The following is a 17,285-nucleotide window of genomic DNA, read 5'->3' on the forward strand; positions in this document are numbered from 1 at the left end:
TGAAGCAAGATTTAGCAATTTGTCAGATTCTATTTATTATTTATATAGTGTCTAAAAAAACCAGAATAAAATCAAATAGAAAATACTGTATAATGGCAGACAAATCCTCTTTACAGGCTTACACAGAAATAGGACGAGGCTGATAGAGCTATTGAATATTAGAGCAAACAAAATCTTTAGGGGCAGTGAAATTCAGTGGTGGTATTCTCATGGATGAGACATTTAAACTTCTCTCTTTTTTTAAAAAAAATAAAAAAACCTTTGACCTGGTTCAATTTTTGAAGATTCATAATATAATAAATAATGATACATATCAATTTCTTTTTGCAAATAATTAGTTCTACTCATGAAAAGAAAAGCAGGACAAATATAACTGTGAAGCAAGGAAGATTTTATCTGAAGCATAATACCCTGTCTGAAGATATCCCCATTGCTATTATCTTTAAGGTAATGTTTTAAGAACAATCTGCATCTTAATTGTTAGAAGAACAAGCAGAAGAACTTCAAACATTTTAACTAGTAATCCAAAATGTATATGGGGAGGATATTTAGTTCTTGTTTGGATGGCTTGTCTTAGTGGTTAATGCACATTGTAGCATTTGTAATTTTTGTTGATTTGGATTTAACTAGTGGGTTGTACCTTAGCCTAATCTGGATTCTGAATTTGGAAACATTACTTCTTGGACTGCAACTCCTAGAATTTCCCAGCAAACATTGATACTGGCCAATGCTAGGGGATTCTGGGAGTGGTAATCAAAAAGGTAAATTTTCCATGGATTATATCATTGACATGGTTGCCATTTTTTATTTTTTTGGATCTTCTTTTTTGGGGGGGGGAGGACAAATATAGGCTGAACTGGAATTTCTTGACTACTGTTCTGATTGAAACGTAGTTATTCATCACTTTCACACTTCTCAAAAGATCCATACCAGTTTTCAGGTAAAAAAACCCCCAGCAAAATAGAGGTGTGCATTTTTAGAGAAGATACAAATATTCATGTAGTTTTAGAGAAAGAAAAGAAGAAGAAGAATCTGCTACCCAATCTTTCTGAGAGGAGAACAGTAGCTGTAGGCCAAACCATTGCTTTGGTCAGATTGGGTCTACCTTTAGTTCATTTCCTGTTTTTATGTTATATTCAGCTGAATCAGCAATGGAGCTGTACCTTGGGAATTCTGCCAAACAGCATAACTATATCTGATTACCATTGCCAGAAGAGGGCAGCACTTGCTTACACTATGAGAGGAGTATATTTGAAAAGATAATGACAGGAAGTCAGGAGCATGATGTATTTATCTACTGATATCAGTAGGGTTTAAGTTTTGCATGGGTGTATTTCTATAACAAATAGGTCTTGAAAATCAAGTTACTTTCCTGATAAGCTAGAATTCCCAAATTGATATTGTCAGGTGTTTCTTCAGAAGCTAATACCTCCACATACCTATAAAGAGTGCTTCAAATTTTACATGATGTATATACTTACTGTGTTTCCACGTGTGTGTTAATAGTGCTGGTGTGCTAAATGGAGTCCTGCTTTTTTGCCACACATATCAATATATCCCTTCATGGAAACTTAAGAGGGTACCTTAGAATAATACTCATGAATTTATAGTATTTGTGTGGTGATATGAATCTGCCCCTTCAGGAAAAGACATAAAAAGGGGTTACAGACCTCTCTGCAAACATCTTGATGTATAAGGATGATTCTGCAGCCCTTAAGAATGGCACACATCTTTGATGTATAGGTAGCATGCTAAAGAGTAGGTAGCAGCTTTCCCTAACCTGGTGCCCACTAGCTCTACTGCAGTAGAGCATGGCTAACCAGCTTGCAGCACAGAAGCCATAATGTCACGGCTAATAAGGATTAGGCATACAACATACAAGCAATGTGGCTCATAGCAAGACCTGTCTAAAATTACTGCCACCAGCAAAGCTGGGATGGGAATATGTTGAGTTGCAAATTACAGTAGTGCATACTGTACTTCAGTGTCAGTATCTTGTTTGATTTGCTAGAAAGGCTGGCAACCACTGCCTTAGAGGCTGTTTATAATTTGCTTCCTGATTCTTTTATTTTTGTCCATGAAATAGCATGCAAAGTTGTTTAACTGTGGGTTCCCAAGCATGCAGAATTAGATGCAGCATTGTCTCCAGTCAGCATTGATCCAGGTACTTCTCTGTAATTGTTTGCAGCAAGGTGGCAAAGTCTAGCCCTGGAGCTTCATGTGCCCATTTTTGCAACTCTTGACCATCCAGTCTCACCAGAAAAAGTGTAGTATTTCTCAGTCTTTGTTACATACAGTTACAAAGCTATGCTGATGTGCTAAGACAAATGCTTGTACTTCTGACCGCTTGTTCATAACTCATAAGTTATATGTGCTTGTTCATAACATCCAAAATAACCCTGAGCAGTTCTTGAAAGCCAAACTGTCAGTGCACCTTCAGCTTTCTGAGATGTATCTGAGAATGAAAGAAGGAGAAAATAAATTATGTTTGGACTGAAGTCACTTTACCTTTTGACTGAGATATAACATATGTGCGCCTCCACACACACCTCTTTTGGAAATACATTTCCCCCCCTGTACTAATAAAATTGAAATAATGCTTGCAAGGTTTTGCATAATGCTTGCAAGGTTTGTTGAGGAGCACATAAAAATGCTTTGTGGGCCTTGTATGTCACCACCTTGGCATCTTCTGCTAACATGTTTTTAATGTTTAGTACAGGATTTGAGTATCACTATTCTAGCTGTATAGATGATGACATGGGCAGATTGAAAACTGATTTTTCCCCCAATGAAATAGGCCTTGTATAATGTGCTGGACTTTTGTTTATTATTGTTGTTAATTTGTTTTAACTAGTAGTCATTGTAGCTTGGTTTAATTGCTTTTTAACTTTTGTGTTTTGTATAATTTTTAATAGCAAACTAGTCTATTAAAAATGCTGAAAATCTCTGGCTAATAACCTGAAATCAGAAGTGTCAAGGCAGTACAATACAAGACATTTTAGGGGGGGGCGGTAGGAAACAGCCAGGAAAGAGAATTTGAGTGTATAGCTGGCAGCACAAAATTAGGAATATTGTGACATTAATCTAAATGGAAAGCAGTAGCCCAGTGGGACTGTAAAATACTAATGTTCATCAGCTAAGGACCAATCAGTTCTTCTAGAGTTTTTTGTGGGTTTTTCAGGCTATGTGGCCATGTTCTAGAAGAGTTTCTTCCTGACATTTCGCCAGCATCTGTGGCTGGCATCTTCAGAGAATGCTTGCCTGGAAAGGACTTGGGTATATATATTGACAGCCTCAGAGGAGGACAAGGCCTTGTCCCTCTGCCACGGCATCTCTGTTCTGGCTATATCTTGAGACTTCATAGAAGCTGCAAGCAGTTTGTGTCTACTGCTGCCTTCTGGTTAGCAAGAACCCATCAGGATTACTAGGAGCCTTTATTCATCCAAGTGACAAACCAGATTGCTTATCTCTATGCTTCTCTGATAAATGGAGTATGGTTTTACAAAGGCTGGCAAGTCTGCAATAGTGTTTAATTGTTATACTTTTGTAGTGAGTGTATCTTTAAGACAGAGGTGCATGACTGTTGCTTTCCTGATAATGTAGGACACCCAACTTCCCTAGCCAGTCCTAGCCAGTGATGAGTAATCATAGTAACTGTCTTGGAGTTGCAATCCAACAACATCTAAAGGGTCACAGTAGCATATCCTTGGTGAAAACCAAAACGTTTATGGAATTTCCACTTTCCCCTTTATTTCTAACTATCTTATTTAGTTGAGAAGTTCTGAACAGATATACTGACAGTCATAGAAATATGTAATATAAATAGAGCCTTTTCATATTGTTCACCAGTATCCTTAACATGGGAACCTACATTTAATTTACCACTTTTACATGCTACAAGTGCTAATTTTATTTTGTCATTTATATATACAGCAAGTTTTAGTCATTATTTGTACGTTTGTGTATGCAATGACATATGTAATTGCTGCAGACATAGTTGCATATCCAGAATACATATGTGCATATGTACAAACGGTATATATTTCATTTAAATTATTACTTTTTTCAACAAGGACCATACTAGGAGTTCTGTGCATTAAATGCTCTATGAAGATCACTTAAGTGAAGCAAAGGCTTTAAGTTTCTGCCTTCTAGCAATATTAGCATTCCTGATGTGGGGGTGAGCTTAAAGCATCTTCTCATCACATGAGCTAGGCTGCTTAATAATACAGGATAACAGAAGAGCTCTGACAGGGAAGAGGAGGAAGACAACATCATTCACATCAGCTGTCACTTGTTGAATTGTGGGGCAGTGGGGTCACCAGCTACTTGGCAGCACCACAGACCTGGAAGAGGGGCCTGGAGGGAAAGCCTTCATTACGTGTTGCCATCCTTTCCTTGCTCTACAATATCCATAACTGTCTGAGGAGTAGTACTTAGTGTATTTGAGGAAAAATGTATGAACGAGGGCACAGCAACAGGGGCTCTCTATCATCAGTTGGGATTAGGAATGACAAGATTGTGGGACAGCTGTTGTTATTTTCCATTTGTTGCATGGTGTTTGGTGATTTAGAATGTTGTTAGCAGCAGTCAAATCAGCTACAGTAGAGCAAAAACTTCAACTATTCAGCACATCACTAGTACATGATAGGAATGGAGTCTGGGGCAACCATAGGGTATGAAAGATCCAGTAAAGACATCTAAGAAGGAAGATATTTAATGTACTTTAAAGAAAGTGTGACTTGCCCATTTACAATGAGAACCAAAGTAGTGTACCGATAACATATTCTGCAGTGGCTTTTGTTATTCACAGCTTAAACCTGCAATATGCATGCAAACATAACTTTTTCATCCTCCCAACTTCTTAGAAACATAAGTCTGCCAAAAGGAGGTTTTAGGGAGATTATTTCCTGTTTCATGATATGGCAGGACTCCAGACTTGTGTGAAAGGAGAAGCTTTAGTAGTATCTGGAATTCACAAAGGCCTGCACTGCTGGCTGCCACTTTGAAACACTTTGTTCATAGAGACACTGGTGAGAGATTTTCCCCATAAACTGTTAAGTCTTTTCTTAATTTATTAAGCCACCTTTAAAATAAAAGGTATAATCATGCACTGTGAAAAAACAAGATAAAATTACTTTCAGTTTAACATTCTATGTGAAATCCTGCTCTTTATCTTCCCCTTTTCCATGGAAGCTACTAGCACCCACCACTAAGTTCTGCTGCATGGAAGAAGAACAGAGGCAGCTTCAAGATTGAGGGATATCAGGGCAGCCCCCACTGATAGGTCTTGGCAGTAGTAGCCAGCATGTCTGTAGCCATGCTACAGACAGCTTATAACTACTGTATGAACTTCCCACAGTTAACCTGGAGGAATGTCGTGTCAGGAAGCATTGTGGGAAATTTTTTAAAAATCTCATAGACACCCAGTGACACTCATCCAATGTCAATGCAGTGGTGGTCTATGGCTTCCCTACTATCTGTGTCTCGAGGAATTACGGGAAATTAAAACACTATCTCAAATTTATCCAGCTTCAACGGTTGAAAAAGTGCTATATATACTCATATATAAGTCAAGAAATTTTAGTCAAAAATTTGACCCAAAATCAACTTTGAATCAGCTTATTAATAATAATAATGATAATAATAATAATAATAATAATAATAATAATAATAATAATAACTTGTTTTATTTATATACCGCTATTCCAAAGATCATAGCGGTGAACAGCAAGTAAGTTAATTAGCAAGTATCCATGGTTCAATGTAAGTGCTGTACTTTATAATAATAATAATGAAATATTTATTTATATCCCACCTTTCTCTTTTGAGGATCTAGGGGGATAACAACAGTCCAGTATAACATTTAAAAACAGTAATAACATGATCCCAATCCCCTAGCCCTCCCTCCTTCTGCTAAAATACAAATAAAACATCATACTATATAATAACAGTAGCAGTATCACACATTACACCCAGTCGCATAGAGAATGCAGCTAAAATTAGGAGCATGGAAAAATATTTACAGGAGTGGTCATAGGGAGAGACAGTGGGTAGGTGAGCAGTTCAGGTTCTCATTTTGGAGGTTAGTCTGGAAAGGCTCGCTGGAAGAAATCTGTCTTTATCACCTTTTTAAAGGCCTCTAAAGATGTAATTTGGCGGATCTCCTCTGGTAGGTTGCTCCACATTTTCAGAGCCGTGGCTGAAAAGGTCTACTGGGAAGTTGCCACCAGCCTGGTTTTCTTCGGCTGTAGTTGGTTCCTCCCAGAGGACCTGAGTGTGTGGGAAGGATTGTATGGGGGGCGGGGGGGAGGCGTTCCCTCAAGTAGTCTGGACCCAGGCTATGTAGGGCTTTATAGGTAATAACCAACAACTTGTACTGAGCCCGGAAGCTAATAGGCAGCCATTGTAGAGATTTTAAGATAGATGTAATAGGGTCGTATTTAGATTTACCTACAACCAACCTGGCTGCCATATTTTGAATTAATTGCAGCTTCAGAACATGGCACAAGGGCTGCCCCATGTAAAGTGCCTTACAGAAATCAAGACGAGAGGTTACCAGTGAGCGTACAACCATTTCTAAGTACGCCCGTTCCAGGTAGGGTCACAGCTGGCATATCAGCTGATGCTGTTAACAGGCGCTCCTGGCCATCGCGGCAATCTGAGAAGTCAGCTGAGGCAACGAATCCAGAAGTCCCCCCAGATTGTGAACACAGTCCTTTAGGGGAAGTGTGACCTCATCCAGGACTGGTGAGCATATCTCCATATCCAGTTCAGGTTTACCTATAGCGAGTACCTCCGTTTTGTTTGGATTCAGCTTAAGTCTGTTCCCCCTCATCCAATCCATTACTGATCTCAGTTATTCAGAGGGGAGATGCCTTCCTTTATCTCTTATAAACAAAGGAACCATTCCCTGGTGAAGGCAAAAGTGTAATTTGTCCTGGAAACACTGCCACCTTCTTACTCTCTCATCCATCCAGCCTTTAGGGTGAGCACAAACAGTTATACATGCTGGAATTTTGAATGTTCTTTGGCATTGTTTTCCTTTGCTGCATTTTTTAGATCCTTTATTACATAGCAAAATCCACACTTTTGGCCACAAAACCTGACCTTGACTTATACATGAAGTTGACTTATAGTTGAGTATATATGGTAGGTGTCAGTGCAGTGGTAGAGTTTGCCACAGCACTCTACTGTCTGCGGATGGTCTTGGGAAAGGGGTCTCAGCATCCTTGTAAGAGAGTCTTGTGAGGCAGCTCAGAAAGCATGGGGCCCTGTTAGCCCAGCATGGTGTAGGCAGTTAGGAGCCGAGTGGCCAGCAGCACCCTTGTGATTTTCCTGGTGCATGTATGTTCTTCCTCAGTGCAGTGCTGGCTAAACATTGCCCAGTGATACCTCCTTCCTTATAATAATACCAGGCCCCCCTTGCACACAAAAATAATATTAAGTAACAGAGTCTTAGTAACCTCCAGTGAATCACAAGCACCAGCTGCTGAGAAAAGAGGCATGTTATCATAAACTAACATGAGTGATAAATTTGCATAACTTTGCAAGGTTTCTGTGGTTGTAGAATACACCTTTGATTTCCTGTAGCTTCCAACTAGCTTCCTCTTTTCCATTTGTCAGGTACAAATGGCTGGTCATTACTTCTTATTAAAAAGCAATATGATGCTTCTTCTGTAAATGATCTGGCTGTTAATAGCTTTCTAGCAAAAGCCTACTCTGTCTCATTTGTCTTTTGTGCTGCTGCTTCTGCTTATCAAGATTTTTGTTCCACAGTTTTGAGTAGCTGCTCCCTTCACCAGATGGCCCTGTTTCTGAGAGAACTCACTTTTGCTTTGGAATAATACTGATTACAATACCAAATTAGCATAAGCAAATGTCAGCGCATTAACACAAAATCAATGTTCCCTCTCCCCTTTTGTACCTCCCCCCTTCCCTTCTTTAGGCCATGGGTGTCGAGAGTGACCAAGAGATTGTACAGATGATTGGTACAGAGGAGCATGTGATGGCTGCCTTTGCCCCCAGCTTGGAAGAGTGCCAGAAAGCTCAGATTTTCACACAGATGCAGGTGTGTATAATTTCGAGCATCTATCAATAATGTATTTCTACAAGGAGAATGGCATCTTAATTTTCCCTATTGTGAGTTAATTGAATGGCTCAGAAAGTGTGTAGGTGAATTTTTTGCTTGCCAAGCCTCTGTGTTTACTATGGACCAGAAGTAGAGTTGAGAAATTTACTTATTGGGCCTGCTCTCAGAACCCCCAGACAGGACATTCACTGACTGGGCTCGCTGAGGATTCTGGGAGTTATAGTCCAAAAGACTATTCTGAGTTCAGCCCACAAGTTTGCTGTTCACATCAAATAGCCCACTTCTGAGAGTTGGACTATGCAGTATTCATCTGACACAGAAGAATTTTTGACTGTGCCATCAAACTTCAGATGGAGGGATTGTATATTTCAGTGTTCTCCACTTGTGAATTTTGAGGACATGGTGGATTACAGTGTACAGTTTGCTACATCTGAAAAGGTGGTTTAGTGCAGCATGCGTGCAGATCAGTACAAATAGCATTAAATGTAAATTCAGTGTAAGAACTTGAGTCATTCCTTTTTTACTTTCAGTTACTTTATACTGTTTTAGCCTCCACCAATACCAATAATTTAATAGTGACAAGGGCCAGTACTATTTAACTAGCATGATTAACATAAACTCAGTCAGGAGTTTACTACAATCATTTTATTATGTCATTGTATATAATGGGACTTGAGCATTCATTAATTCATTTAATTTCTATGCTGCCATTCTCCCAGAAGGGACCCAAGGTGGCTCACAAACAAACACATTAAAAATGTGTTACAATTAAACAATTAAAATGCAAGGCAAACAGGGAAGGGGCCAGTCTTGCTTCCCATGGAAGGACGTTCCACAGGGCAGGAGCAGCCACCGAGAAGCCTCTTTCTCGTGTCCTCACCGGGCAAATCTGTGATGGGTGTGGGACCAAGAGAAAGCCTTCTCTTGAAGATCTTAGGGCTCTGGTAGGTTCATATGGGGAGATACGGTTTCTCATATAGTCTGGACCTAAGCCATGTAGGGCTTTAGAGGTCATGACCAGCACTTTGAATTGTGCTCAAAAATGAACTGGTAGCCAGTGAAATTGTTTCAACAAGGGAGTTATATGTTCCTTATAACTGGCCCTGGTCAGCATTCTGACTGCAGCTGTGGCAAATCCATGGATTTTGTTATCCTTGAAGGATCCTGAGACCAAACCCCAGTAGATACCAAGGGCCCACTGTACATTACATTTGCCATTGGGGTCTGATAACCAGAACTTGAAGGTGACAATTCAGGCAAAGTCAAAATTATACTAGTGGAAGAATGAGAGGAGACCTCTCCCACGTGCTATATGGTAGTTAAAAACTTAATTTTTAAAAAAAGCTCAGTGCATTTTGACCTTATCACCAATTGGCCTTCATAGGCTATTCAGTCTACAGAAATTGCTGAATTGAAGTCTGCACTCTCTATACAAGTAGGCATTTGTAAAAGAATAGAGAGTATAGAGAGTGCAGACTGCAACCCAGAAATTTCTGAAGATTGAATTGTTAAGGAAAAAGCAACATGGAATATACAGTGAAAGAAATAAAACTTATATGTGAGAGTCAGGATGACTCAGCAGAAGCAATTAGAAGCCACACAGGTGTAAAAGGTAATGTAATTAACAAGTCCTAAATGCCAAGGACAGAAATGCAAAGTGGATAATTGAACACACCTGTGAATTGTTAAGTGGACAAGGCTGAGATGATGAAATCATTAATTATGGGATGAACCAAGAGAACCAATGAAATGGTTGTACACGCCCACTGGGTGGAAACTGACAAGAGTGGGTGGTATTTTGCAATGACTATAATAATGGCTATGAATCCCAATGTATTTTGTGGGTAGTAGTAGTGGAGGAGTATTGGAGTTGTATTGGATAGTTTTGGAGCTGTATATAGTAGAATAAAGTAGATCTTTTATATAAGACTACTGAGTTGTCTGGTGTCTTGGGAGAAGATTCAAGAGCCAGCTGGATCCTGAAGAAAGGTGAAGACTTCTGTGGAAGCAAGAGTGAGAAGGCTTGGAGAGTTTGTCAGGGTCTTCAGCCTATTCTCTGTAACTCTGCTGCTTTTGAGCAAAGCTTTAACCACTGGCCAAAACTGGTCAGTGCCGGTGCGTAACAAGGTGGTGAGTTTGAGCCAGAGGTGAAGAGCTACAACTCCCATCATCCCTGACATGAATAGCTCCTGAAGACAGCCAATTGGTGATAAAGCTAAAATGTATTGGGCTTTTTGAAAAATTAATGTTTTTTTCACCATTGCATAATATGTGGGACTTTGCCTGCTCTCATTCTTTCCAAATTATACTAGGAAATATATTTTCTGGTGGAATCCTCTAAAAAGGTTGTTTTTGATAGGCTGTCTTTCAATCCATTTTTATCTAGTCATCTTATTAAAGAAACATCATACTCTTGTTGTTGTTGTTGTTGTTTGCTTTAAATTTTAAAAAATAGTTTTGTGCTGTTGATTTTGTTAAAAAATTCATCAGTTCATGTGCAGTGAAACACATATGAAAGCTGAAACAAGAAGACATAATGAAACTGGTAGATCAAGAATGTAAAAATTTAAATTACAAATACACTTTTTTGCTATGCTTTTACTTCACAGGCATTAAAATATTTGGGAAATAAGGTCCGAAGGCAGAGAATGTGGGGAGGACCCAGGAAAACCAAGATGGAAGAAGCACGAGAACTGCTAGCAACAACAATTCTTGCCCATGTTCCGGTATGTCAGCAATAATTGTATTGTGGGACAGAGGCATAGGGTACTGGGAAAGGGTTGGGATTAAAGTTCCTCAGGAAACTGAAATAGGATTCCACCATTTAAGATAAAGTGAATTGAATCCTCCTAGGCAGAGGATTCTAATTTTTCCAAGTGGACTTGTGGCAGTGATTGAATATTTAGCCCTCCCATTAATTCAAGCTCGGTTTTGTTAGTGAGCTCAAGAAAATCTGTTGATCTAAGATCTAAAATACATATTACGGTACTACTTTTTACTAGAACAAGTGAAAGATCACAAAATACTGTCGGCACTTCCAAAATTTCCAGTTGTCTTTGTCAAGCAAGTTGTTCCAAAAAACCAGGGGGGGAGGGGTATTGTATTGGGTGAGGTAGACAAAGACAACATAAAACAGAGTGTATTTGGCGAAACATGTAGGGTAAGGATGGTATAGATTCTAATTCAGATGTACTTTACATGTCGCCAGACTTTTTTTTATAGGCATGATGTACCTTTATAATCACAATGATGTATCTTCACCACAATGTAATTTCCCCCCCAAGAAAGCAAAAAAAAGTATACTACTTCTTTCAAATAAGGTGTACAGGAAGCATGACTTTGGTCCAAAGCACACTGCATAAATAATCCAGTTTGAGACTGCTTTAACTGCCCTGGCTCAATGCTAGGGAATTCTGGAAAATGTAATTTTGTGAGACATTTAGCTTTCTCTGTCAGAGAGCTCTGGTGCCACAATGAACTACAATTCTCAGGATTCCCTAGCACTGAGACAGGGCAGTTAAAAGTGGTCTTGAACTGGATTATTTCTGCCATGTGTTTTGGAGTTTTGTTTTCAAGTTGAACTGTGGTAATGGAAGCCTCATAAAAGTTTGATACAGCTTAGAAACAAAGCATGCTGCATTCCACATGCTTTGCTTTAAATTTTAAAGGTAATGTTGCTGCTGTCACAGTGGCAGCAAATCTGAGAGCAATGGTTGAATAGGAAGTGGGATCTGAGAACCAGTACAGCCCTCACTTCTGGAAGCTACTTCAGAGATAGGCCACAAATTAAAATTTTGAAAGGAAGTGCTGTATATAATCTTAGAGAGAAAGAAAAGGATTTTCAACACTTAATAATCAGGATGGGACGTCTGGGTGTCATATGACCTCTCTTGTGTTATATACTTCTCTCTCCCTCTTACTTTTTAAAAGTCACTTTTTAAAAATGCAAGAAAAACTGTTACACTACAACAAGACCTAAGGGAATAAATACTTCCAGTTGCGCAGATTTCCCCCCAGGTTCCCCCCCCCCTCCCGAATATATCGAAGTTGATGTACACAAAAATGTGAGTAATCATGCTAGGAGGGGTTGACTTTGTCTCTCTCACACAAACACAAGCGTAGGGCTTGGGGAACAAAGCTGGAAATACATGAGAATTATTATTTGAGAATATGGTAAGTTTTTTTTAAAAAAGATCTTATCACAAATTTCAAACTGTGCCAGATTTAATTTCCAATGGGAAATTATGGGCATGACCTGACACATAATCTGTTATTTCCAATAAATTCTATTATATAATTTATGTTAAAATTAAACTTTGTGAAGCTGTTCACTTTTTGGTTGCATCGGGTTAATCTTGAAAATTTAGGGTTGAACACAATCTCTCTCTCTCTCTCTCTATCTATCTATCTATCTATCTGTGTGTGTGTGTGTGTGTGTGTGTCTATTCACGGCAGTGACCTTTTTCAGCAAGATATTATCATCACAAGAATACCGTTTTCTCTTTCTTGAACAAAAATTATTGTGACAAACTCGTAAAGCTTTGAAAAGAGTACAGTAAATTCCCCTGAAATTTAAGAATACAATAGGACTACAGAATTAGTTTATCTGACATGGAAGTTTCCTTAGTAAAATTTGGAGAAAGACTAGTTGTTCTCTGTTAATGTTCTCTCTTGCTTTCTGTATTTTAGGTAAAGGAATTCAATTTCCGCTCCAAGTGTATCTATACAGCTGTGATGGTGCGCAGAGTGATTCTGGCCCAGGGGGACAACAAAGTGGATGACAGAGACTATTATGGAAACAAACGGTTGGAGTTGGCAGGACAGGTAAAGAAAAACAGTTGATTGATTTTTAGTAATGTGGCTTGAAACAGTAGCTTCTCTTAAGCAAAGATTCCTCACAGTACATCTCATCAAGTGCCTGTCTTCCCACTCTAGATGCTCGTGTGGCCAGGGCGACAGTAACTTGCACTGGTGTTAGATACTGACTTGTCACATCCCCCTGTTGTTGCTGTTGTAGGTGTCTGTACATCTGTGAACACACTAATGCCCCCACACAGCTGCCAGCAATAGTAGAAGTTGAAGCTGGGGTGTGTTGTATTTTTCTGATTGGGGTTCAGGATGAGGAGACATTACACATGCAACACTGATGTGGCACAGATGTTTCCTACTTGAGCATCTGCGGATTTTTGTATCCATTGGATGTGGGAGTCCAGAATGGATCTCCCGTGGATACTGAGGGCCCACTGTACTCTAAATACCTAAAACATAGTTTCATGTTTAAACACTTTTGGAAAATATGCCCTTTTTAAAAAAGCAAGCCTGAGTATATTTGATAGATCAGATGACCATAAAGTTGGTAATCAAATGTTATTGTTGTTAACTTCTGTCAAGTCAGCTTTGACTTATGGTGACCCTAAGTCACTCTTTCATCATCAGCCCTGCTCAGGTCTTGTGATTTGACCATGGCTTCCTTAAGAGAGTTTATCCATCATTAATGTGATCTTCCTCTTTTCTTACTGCTTTCTACTTTATCAAGCATTATTGTCTTTTCTACTAAGTCTTGTCTTCTCATGATCTATCCAACAGTCTCAGTTTAGTCATTTTGCCTTCTAGGGAGAGTTACTGCTTGGCCTGCTCTGTGACCCATTTATTTTCTTTTTATCAGTCCACAGTATCCAACACCACATTCCAAAGGAGTTGATTATCTTTCTGTCAGCTTTCTTCACTGTCGAGCTTTTACAGCCATACAAAGAAAAGGGAATTGGATAGCATGGACCATCCTAACTTTAATATTCAATGATACATGTTTACACTTCAGGATCTTTTCTGGCCCCTTCATAACTGCCATTCCAAATCCTAGTGTTCTGCTGAGTTGTTAACTGCAGACTTATGGCAACCCCATGATTTTCATAGGATTTTCTTAGGCAAGGAATTTTCAGAGGTGGTTTTGCCAATTCTTTCTCAGACATAAAGCCTTCAGCACCTGGTATTTGTTAGCAATCTCCCATCCAAGTAGTAACTAGGGCTGACCTTGCTTAGCTTTGAAGATAAAACAGAATATGGTGTATTGAGGGTTTATTTTCTTTAGAGTTATTTAAATCATCTTGGGTCATTATTTTTGTTTTTCTAATATTAAATATTATTGGATATTATCATTTATTATATATTATTGTTTTCTTAATATTTAAATGTAAACTGTAAAGCTGTCTTTGCACTTTCTTTGACTTTCTTTAGTTGTTGTTCCAAGTCTTTGCTATTTTCTGAAATTGTATGATGCCAAGTTATGCCATCTGCATATCTGAAATTGTTGATGTTCCCTCATCCAGTTTTCATGCCTCCTTCCTCTAAACCTAATCCTACTTTATGTATGATATATTTAGTACACAAGTTAAAAAGATAGAGTGATAAAATGCAGGCTTGCTTGACCCTCTCGCCAATTGGAAATTTTTCTTCTTCTTCGTGGTCTCTGCGAATCATACAAATGGGTTTCACTGCGCCTGCGCAGTGCTGCTCGGAACCTACTGGAATCACTGGGCAGAGTTAACTCTGCAACATATTGAAACTTTTTGGCGGTAACCCCGCCCATCCGTTATAAGGCCCCTGCCTTCCCGCTCTTTCCCCAGTTCCTTTTTTCCGCCGTGCTAGTGGCTGCTTGGAACTTCGCTCTTGCTCTTTCGGATTTCACTGGTATTTTTGACTCGGACTGTTTTACTCGGCTTCCCGTCTTCTCCTTCTACCTGACCTCGGATCGTTTGACTTCGTCTTTGGACCTCGCTTGATTCGCATGATGTCTCCGCCTTTCAAGAAATGCGATATCTGCAGTGGAAAGGTTCCCGTTCAGGACCCTCATTCTTCTTGCCTCTTCTGCTTGGGCCGGGACCACGACCCCAGGGTCTGCAGCCTCTGTAAGTCTATGTCCTCCCAAGCCCGCAAGAATCGGGAGTCGCGGCTGACGTCCGCTATTGCCCAGGGCAAGATCAGGGAGGGGGACCCTCGTCCTGCGTCAGCACCTTCGGCCTCTGCTCCGGCTGTCCAGGCTCGTAGTGGCTCTTCAAGTGCGCCCCCCTCTACTTCGCAAGACATGGGGAGTTCGGACGCTTCTCGCCCGCCGGCCCGCGGTGCCGCTTCCAAAGTCCCTAAGCACCCTCGTCTACCGGGGTCAATGGGCTCTGACACGGCTCCCAGCCGCAAGGAAGGAGTCCCCTCCGAGACATCGGGGACGTCCCGGACGGCTTTGGAGAAAAAGACCTCCTCGGGATCTTTTACCAAGAGGTCTAAGTCGAAGTCTGGATCGTCTGACCCATCTAGGCGGGTTGGGTCGGAGGACCCCGCACCGAGGAGCACCGCCTCCGAGGATCCCTCGGGCTCGAGGGATTCCGCTGCCCGTACCGACGATCGGGCTGGCCGGACGGCTACCATCTCGGAGTCCCCGATCCAGTTCTTCCCTCCGGATGCGCCGTCTCATCACAAGTCTGCCAAGAAGAGGCAGCCACCGGCCCCGGAGGCGACTTCGTCTTCTTCGGCTAAGAAGTCCAAGTCAACTTCCAAGCCGAGCTCTCACTCAAGCTCCCCTTCCAAGAGGCGCTCGGACGAGTCCTCCCTTTCTCGGAAGTCTCACCGTGAGTCCCGCCGTGATCGCCCGCGTCCCGACTCTCCGAGACGGGCTGACCCTCTGGCTACACCGATGGTGGGCAATCGTTCACCCACGGGAGCCCAAGACCGAGACACCGCCGCTCAGACTGTGCCAGCCCAGACTCAATCGGCGACAACGCTCCCCTTCCTCCTTTCGGACGACGAGGAGGTTGCTGACCAACCGCCGAGGTCTCCATCCCCAGTTTCGCTGGCTCCACGCTCTCCGCCTGATCCTCAATACTACTACGACTCGGAGACTGACCAATTCTTTCTCCCAGTCCCTAGGGAGGTGGCTCTAGCCAAGCCTGCCCGAGGTCGTGACCGTCCCCGGGATTTGGATCAGCCCCGGGGTCAAGACCGCCATCGTCACGAACTCTCTGACCGACCAGGCCCATCGTCAACGGCTCCATCTCTGCGTGCGAACAGGCCTGTGGAACACTCCAGACCGTATGCGACTGTAGACTTGGTGGCTTCGGATTCCGAACCCGAGCCTGTGGATTCGGAATACTCCTCGGGTGAGGACGACCCGGCCCAGAACTCTCCGCAGCTTCTGCATCATCCTGAAGCAGCCTCTCCTACGGATGACGTTAGGTCGTTCCTCGAGCACGTCATCAAGATGTCCAGGGCTCTGGACATTGACCTCCAATACCCCGAAGAAGAGGCCAGGGACCCCCTCGAGCGCAGGGTTCGCAGCCGGGCCCACTCAACACCTCTGGTCCCCTTCATGCCGTCCCTGGAAGCCCTGCTCAGACGTTCTTGGGACTGCCCCTCCTCCCTTTTGGGTCCGCCGCGCAAGATCGAATCCCTCTACAAGGTTTCGGCCCCATCTGCTCCGTGGCTTACCTCCCACCCCCGACAGAATTCGGCTATCGTCGAGGGTGCCCAGCAGACCTCGATCCAACGGCAAGCGGCGGTGCCATTTGACAAAGAGGCTAAGAAGGTTGATGCCTTGGCCAGGAAGGCATATGCGGCTGCAGCACTCGCGGTGAAGGCAACCAACTACACCGCTTGTATGGGGGCATACATACAAACCCTTATGGAAGGCATCTCTCCTATCGTGCCCGACGTCCCGGATGAGGCCCAGCGGACCCTCACGGAAATTAGGGATGAGGCCCACTCCATCGGCGCGTGGCTCATCACCGCGTCCAGAAACGTGGTGGAGTGTTCGGGCAGAGCCATGGCGGCCTCCATCGCCCTAAGAAGACACGCTTGGTTGCGGGGATCGGACCTCAACGCCAACGTTAGGTCTACCATCGAGGACATGCCGATAGACGATTCGGGCCTCTTCCATGCCGAGACGGATGACAAGCTGAACCGTAAATTCAGGCTGAAGGCGGCGGCGAGGAAGCATGGTATGTCTGCCCCCGCCCCGGCTCCCTTCCGTAAAAGGTTCCGCCCCTGGCAGCAGCAGCAGGGCCAGTTTAACAGGTCTTCGTACCAGGACCGGCAGTTCCAGCAACAGGGCTCCCAGCGCCAGAGATACCCGTCTCAGTCCCCATCATCCTCGGGCCGCCGCAATCAGTCTTCCCGGTACCGTAGGAACCGACGGCAAGACCCTGAC

General features: G+C 42.3%; 1 protein-coding gene across 2 annotated transcripts in view; it reads left to right on the top strand.

Moving 5' to 3' along the window:
- Positions 1–17,285, top strand: part of POLR3B (RNA polymerase III subunit B) — an 80,842-nt gene that overhangs the window by 8,417 nt on the left and 55,140 nt on the right. For both annotated transcript variants that reach the window (XM_042467611.1, XM_042467612.1), the window contains 4 exons: positions 339–447; positions 7,949–8,071; positions 10,702–10,818; positions 12,782–12,916. In XM_042467611.1, the coding sequence (XP_042323545.1) occupies positions 339–447; positions 7,949–8,071; positions 10,702–10,818; positions 12,782–12,916 (484 nt within the window). The remainder of the gene's footprint in view (positions 1–338; positions 448–7,948; positions 8,072–10,701; positions 10,819–12,781; positions 12,917–17,285) is intronic.

Source organism: Sceloporus undulatus, chromosome 5 (assembly GCF_019175285.1).
Source record: "Sceloporus undulatus isolate JIND9_A2432 ecotype Alabama chromosome 5, SceUnd_v1.1, whole genome shotgun sequence".
NCBI classification, from domain to species: Eukaryota; Metazoa; Chordata; class Lepidosauria; order Squamata; family Phrynosomatidae; genus Sceloporus; species Sceloporus undulatus.